Source organism: Archocentrus centrarchus, chromosome 23, assembly GCF_007364275.1.
Source record: "Archocentrus centrarchus isolate MPI-CPG fArcCen1 chromosome 23, fArcCen1, whole genome shotgun sequence".
In the NCBI taxonomy this organism is placed as follows: domain Eukaryota; kingdom Metazoa; phylum Chordata; class Actinopteri; order Cichliformes; family Cichlidae; genus Archocentrus; species Archocentrus centrarchus.
The window spans coordinates 7,588,377-7,595,546 of record NC_044368.1 but is presented as its reverse complement, the minus strand read 5'-3'; the positions used below and the strand labels follow the sequence as shown (position 1 = coordinate 7,595,546).

At 38.7% G+C, this 7,170-nt stretch overlaps 1 protein-coding gene across 2 annotated transcripts in view; it reads right to left on the bottom strand.

Moving 5' to 3' along the window:
• The window catches only part of ptn (pleiotrophin), a 49,251-nt gene continuing 42,081 nt past the window's right edge, over positions 1–7,170 (bottom strand). For both annotated transcript variants that reach the window (XM_030719970.1, XM_030719971.1), the window contains exon 5: positions 1–809. In XM_030719970.1, coding sequence (XP_030575830.1) covers positions 742–809 — 68 coding nt within the window. In that variant the 3' untranslated portion in view covers positions 1–741. The remainder of the gene's footprint in view (positions 810–7,170) is intronic.

Sequence of the window (7,170 nt, the reverse complement as noted above, 5' to 3'; positions counted from 1 at the left end):
TTTTCTAACTTTGATTTTTATTTTATGCATTTTTAACTTTTGGAAATGTACCAGGAAGCAAAGGGGATGTTAACTTGAAGGACTACCACAGTGAGGACTTTTTTCTTTTCTTTTTTTTTTTTTACAACAAAGAGATGGAGAGTAAAAATCAGTGGGGTATAAATTGAGGTACAACAGAGCAGCAGGAGAAAAAAAAAAAAAAAGAACTAGCTTATGTTTATTCAACACTATTTGACAGAAAGAATAAGAAATTCTAATTAAATTGAGCCACAAATTGCAAATTCATGACTTTTTTTTTTTTTTTTTGGTCAAATTAATTGAGTAAACATGTTCATAACTTCAGTTTTAGCAAACTGACTTATTAAGTCTGGGCATGGATCAAAGAGTTTTCCAAATTAGGGTTATGCTATGTGCAACTGTAAGACAAATCCTAAGCAATTTGTCCTTAAAAAAATAATCCTAAACATAACATCATTAGGCGGGAACACGACTAATTAAATCTTCTCATTATTTATCTCTATTGTATTATATCCTCTATTGCAACATACAGGTTTTTCTTCTGAGGTGCTAGAAAGAAGAAAAAGGTAAAAAGTGGTCACTAAGAGTCACATTTCCACTGATTTTATTTTTTTGTCAAAGCTATATAGGCTCCTACAGTCAACCTACAGGACATGTAAAGAGGAACCATGTTGAAACAGGGCAGTGGAATCATCCCCACTGTCTTCTTCCTCCCTCCCTGGTTCAAACAAGCTCGTCGGCCATTTGGGTGCGTTCTCGCTTCTTGCCTTCCTTCTTTTGCTTCTTTGCATCTGCAAGGATAGACAAAGTTAAAACAAACACTCTGACAATTTCTCTACCAGAATGGTGTCTTTGAAAAGAAAAAAAAAAACTCAGTGTCTCCATTAAGAGAACCTGTGCTCTGCATCTCTATGTATGTAATGTAATTTTATGAGTTTGAAGCTTTTATTTATTTATTTTTGCCAGAGTGCGCATTTATTCTGGTGATGATTGTGGTTCCTCCTGCTCTCTTGGGGATTGATTTGGCGGCCTGGTGAATACCCCATTAAAAAAACCCACCTTATCAACTTCCCGCAACAGTGAATTGGTACCTGGCTGCCATGACAAGAGCCACAGTGCATGGCTCCCCTTTCTGCTTTATGGCCTCTCCACTCTGGTGAGCAGAAAGAGAGCACAACCTCCAAGGGTCTGGACAGCTAGCTTCTGCCTAGCTGTTTATTGCTCATTTTGCCGTGCTTTTTGTTTGTGTTTGTATCTGCTTGGCTGCACATATGTCTCTTAGCCAAATTGTGTGCGTCTAATCGTTTTAAAACTTTGATGGTTCACATTTTAGTGTGCAGATGTTACATGTATAAAAGTACCACATCTAACATCTGCAGAAATGGCTGTTTGGCAGAGAAATATCTCATTTCATTAGAAAATATTTTTGCCAAGTCATAATGGGAACAGGACAGGAGAAAATAAAAAATCATGACTGAAATTTACAGAATTGCTATTACAGCCGTACAACCATTTATTTTCTCCTTTCTTTTTTTCTTTCTTTTTTTAAGCATATGCATAAAGATTTCTACCAGCACTGGAGGGGAGAACAATTCATGACTCTAGACTGACTTACTATATGAGGACTGCTGTTGCAAAAAAAAAAAAAAAAAAAAAAGAAAAAAAAGAGAAATGCCTAAAAGCTGCAGTGTGGTGTGATGCACTACCAGAAGGGTAAAGAACCCAGAACTAAGTTTTGTAAGCTGCTGAACCGAAAAACTGAGCCTTAAGGAGACGAAGTGGATACAGGCAATAAAACAAGAGACCTCAGAAGGATGAGTGGCAAAACTGTGGAATCCCAATGCTCACTCAGGACTATTTTGCAGCAAGCATTTTGTCAGTGATAAGTTAAATATGCAAATGTCAAATTAGGACTACTCTATTTCTTCAGGTTAAGCCAAAGCATTTGAAAGTGTGCAACAGTACCGGGATGCTCAAAACAGGCCTTTGGGTGGTGACTATGTATGTTAGCAAAACTGGCCAGAATATATTAATCTATTTTCTTAACCACTTAATCCAATCCAAGGTCATGGGAGAGCTGGAGCCAATCCCAACTATCATAGGGCAAGTAGTCTGTATACAGTTAAGGAAAAAAATCTGTGTTGGCTTATTTAAACAAAATGTAATTTTTTTATATGTTGTGAATATGCTCTGATTATGTTTTATTATGCAAATGCCCTATCAAACTGCAGCTTTTCAACAGCCCCATATGTGTAGTATTTAGAAGCTAATGTAAGCTATGTGTGTAATTCAGAATGCTCTGAGTAATTTTTTCAGCCTTTCCTGGAGCTTCATATTTAGCACACAGACAGTGCAGTAGCATCCTTCTTTACACCTAAATCTCAGCAAGAAAGTTATTTTTGAAAATGCTAAAATGTGTCAAGGTAGCCACACTGGACACTTCAAAAGAACAAAGCCATGCTTAATGTGGTTAGTACCACCCGTGCTTTCCCCACAATGACAATTTAAAATGGCCGGTGTGAAAAATGCATAGGGGCTGATGCTGAATAAAAGTAGTTTACTCCCTCACCACTCCTGCCCTTTTCATCATCCGCTTCAAAACTACACGTTTGCATTTGTTAGATGTTTTGCATGTCTAAATTCTAACTGTAAATCACATTTTAAAGCAAGCTTACCCAGGTTAAACACAGCAATGTCAACCATGTGCATCCAAAGCACATGGTCTAAGCAAAAGACATCATAAGTGATGGTATGTGATAAAAAAACAAACAAAAAAAAAATGACCAGATATTTAGCATCTCTGAAAATCCAGACAGTGACATACAGAAAAGTTATGTTGTGATTATATATGAATTCTGCATTTGTTTTGTGCACTTTGTGTGGATAGATTAACTTAAAAAGATTATCTTACTCTAATAATGTGCTGGCAAGCAGTTCTGAACCGTAACAAGGAATACTTAACCAATGAGATTTGAGCTGCCTTTCAGCCTTTTAACATTCTCGGTGTGCACTATTAGGAAAAATGTGAAAATCTCCTCTTGTCATCTCAGTTGCAAACTTCCGCTGGCATAAGAATTTTGACGTGCGAAGCACTCTCGCCCCTGCAAATACAGAAATTACTCTTCCATCACATTTGTTTACTTGTTTATTATTTGTTTCAGTGTTTCCTCTCTCTTCATCTCCCTGCTGCTCTGTGTCAGCATATTCTGCTCCCTGGAGAGAGAGATAGAGGAAAAGGATTTATTCTCATGCTGTTCTTGCTCCTCCATATATGAGATGTGGACTCTCATGCCAGGTTGGAGTACTTTCTGCTGTATTTGCACATTCCATGGCTCCTTTTTGACTCTGACACAGACTTCTAAGCAGACCCTTGCTCCCTTCTCCTGCTGTAATCTGCCCTGAGCCAAAACACAGTGGCTACTTATTTGCTCAAATTTCTGACATTCAGTTAATGAAAATACCTTATACTTCTACTTCAATGAAGAAAATAAAACTATGCTGTAATATTGAATTACAAAGTAACCAACTTAAAGTTAGCTCCACCTCATGGTACTGCAACATTACTGTTTGACATCTACCTGAAGTGTTTTTAACCTCATTTCCTCCAACTGTCTTTGCTGTTTTCTAATTAAGACATTATTCCCCAAAAATATATAAAATTTAAAAAACAGCTTTGGCTTTCCATTATCAAGTTAATTTTTATAGCCTAAAGTCACACATTTGTTTCCCAAAGCTTTACAGTATAAACCCTCCATTCTTAAACCCTTAATTTAGAATATTTTTTTGCTCTTGCTGCAGTTTTTTTTCCTTCTCACGCTTCTTTGGGCTGGTGCAGGGAGACAGCTGCTTAGACAGCTAAAGCAAGAGAACTGTGTCATTTGTAATTATAGATTCATTTCTGCTTGTGGTGCACGTGGTATCAGTGTTTCTCAAGAAGGTCATATTGTGACTGGTTTTTCAGTTATGTTTTAGGGGGGAAAAAAAAGACTAAAAAGGCATGGAATTAATTATTACAAGTTTATCCAGCAAAACGTTTGGCCTGTCTCCACCTCAGTTTTTGCAGCTATGCCTCGTTGCCTTTGGGAGGCAGGAATCCTGAGTGCACCATATGTGGCTGTGAATGCATGTCTTTGATTTAAAAATCAGGACACAGCCTGGCTGTCCAAGAAGAATGACAAAAACAAATTCACCCCAAGCAGATTCAGAGATGCCAGATTTCTCCTAACAAAGCCTTTTGTTTTACCTGAAATCAACTTTGGCATGCAAACACTCCCTCACCCACTACTCTCTCTGTTCTGCTGAAAGAGATGGTGGGGACCTTGAGATTTCTACAGGCATTCATAATGTTTCATTTCTGTCAGTCTTTGTTCGCTCTTTCGCTCCAGAGGGTCTGTGTTTCACCTGGACTAGACAGCAAAGACACACAACTCTGGATCTCAGATCACTCCCAAGGTGCGCCTTAGCATTGTCTCCTTCAAAATCTGCAAATGACAGATGCTACCGCCATAGTAGCAACCTGCTGCAGTCAGGGAAAACCTGACTGCATCTCCCGAATCCAAAGCGTCTGGTCAGAATTACATATTTGGCCGGGCAGATCTGTGCTCCCAGCTGGAGGTTAGATGCCCTCTTCTCTCCATCTCACTCAGTCTCTAAGGGAAAACGTTTCTCTCTCTCTCTCTGTGTGTGTGTGTTTTCATAAGCCCTCTGATCCTGCTGCTGTAGACTGTATCTCTGCCATCCCCCGACTCACAGAGAAAAGCATGCACAATTCCCCCTACCATGCAAACCTCATTGTGCACAGCAGTTACCCCCCCCTTTCTTTTTCCTGGTAACTCCCATGTTTCCGAATGCTTATCTTCCAACTGGCAGACACGGGATATCACACCTCGCAGAGATATCAGTTCTCTCTTCCCAACTGCCTCCCTTCATGTCTGCCCCTGTCATCCTTGCTCTGCATCTCTTTTGCCCTCAGCTCTCACACCTCTTAGGTTGTCACACCGCATCCATGCATCCGGCTTTAATTGATGTGCAGGTATGCAGTGCTGCACACATGGCTGCTAAACAAATAAGTTGCCTTCACACACATTTACTGACTATTTTTAAATCTATGCTGTACTTTTTTTACTTTTGACTTTTTTAAGGTTTATCTATGGACGGATGGACCTTTGAAATATAAATCCATATACATCTTATGTGTTTAAGCGGCATCCTGTATCACAGCATGAGAGATGGTAAGTACAGTACATCTCTTTAAGCTGTTCCTCCTGTCACAATGCATTAATGATGTGCTACTTTGTGAAATATTACACTGATCCCTCTTTGATAGTCAAACAGTTTGGCATAAAATCTTAAGACGAACAGTATTGCAGACAGATGTTTTACATTTCACAGCACTGCAGCGGCAGACGTGTTGTACTGAGAGGCTCTCTCAGAAGTGCTCACATTGTCTTATCTTTGTAGTTTGGGACTTTGCCAAACTGGTTGTTTGATGAAGCGATGGTAAGGTCAAGTAAACTCCATGTGCAAACTTCATGTGCACACATGGCATCTGGGAAGTGTGATAAGGTGACCGTTTATGGCCACTGGCAACATTTTGTACTCATTATAATCTTGTTTGGACAATGGGACATCCTTGTTTGCAAAACTGATAAAAAGCACTAACTCATTTGGAACAAATCAAGTGCTTCTCTTCAGCAGTTTAACCTCAATCTTTTCAAGCAGGCAGGGATATATTCTATATGCATGTGTTTGCTTCAGATTTTCTAATTACTTCAAATCTCACATCTACTCATATGTTCTATAAACTGATTATTTTCCACATTCTCTGTGAAATGGAGGCAAGAAGTATTCCTTTGTTTCGTGTCATATACACGACCAAAGAAAGCTAAAAGCTTGTAATTACAGCTGAATAGTGCGTTAACCTATTCACCCCTGCTTTAATACTGTCATTCACAGCCCCAACTTAGCACTTAAGTAGGAGGATTTCCATCATACTGATGGTGGATTGAATATAAATTTGAATCACAGCTGGCTTTGCCTCGATTAAATCATTTGCAAGGGTTTGCTGGATTTAGCAGCGATGCAATCAGTCTGAGATGTGCCGGAGACAAGATAAATATCTACTGAATTTACACAGTTATTATCACAAAGAGGATAGATTTAGTCCATTCTCTCAAATTCCTTGATACATACTTTGTATTACTCTGCTGCCAGTTTGTCCTAATTAAAATCAAGCTCAAGTTATTTTGCCTTTGATTTTGACCTGTGTTTTATGACAAACAAAAGAACCTCCAAAACAGCATAAAATATACAGACTTGTCAGGACACAGCTGCACACTTTAGCAGAAGAAGCAGTCACATCTGAGTGGTAAACATCCCTTCAGCTATAATTAATTAAACAAACTAAGACATCTGACATTGCCCGTAACTGTTTACAGTGATCTGACAGTGAAAGAAAGTCCTGGAATGATTCTTCTTGTAGCGCATCAGTTTGTTTCTGCATGAGTCTGGCTTTTGATCCAAACTAATATCATTTGAGTTCCCTGGAGAGTAAACCGCTTTCAAGCCAGTCCAAAAAAGGTCAGTGTTGCATCTAGGGTGTGCTTCAACAGATCTGTCTTTCATTACAAATATTGAAGGAAGTTTATGAACACGGCTTGTTTAAAAAAAAATAAAGTAAAAAAATAAAAAGGCTTACTTGCTTGAATTTCACCCCAGATTTTTATTTTAGAACAGTATTTTGATTCCTTCATTAACTCTTTTGTGAAAAAGCAGGATTTTCTTTAAGGTACGCAGCTCAGTCGCACTAAATGCTATTGAATGAACCAATAAGCTGTTCACCTTTCTGTACACCCTCAGTTCTTACACCAAGCTTACACATACTGAATGAAACTAAAATCAACCCTCCATTAAACTCACACTAAGACAGCCAAACAGTAGACCTCATAATAGCAAGAGTAATCGAGCATCACTGGAATTTGTTTGCCTGATGTACTTCATACTTGACAAATGTATAGCTGCTGACTGAAGTAAGCGCACAGTCTAGTCTGAAGATGTTTAGAAGAGCAGTTGTGGAGGGGAAAAAAAAAGACACAAACACAGATTCCTTCATTTCTTAGTGAATTGTTCCACAGAGTGAGTAAATATTCACCG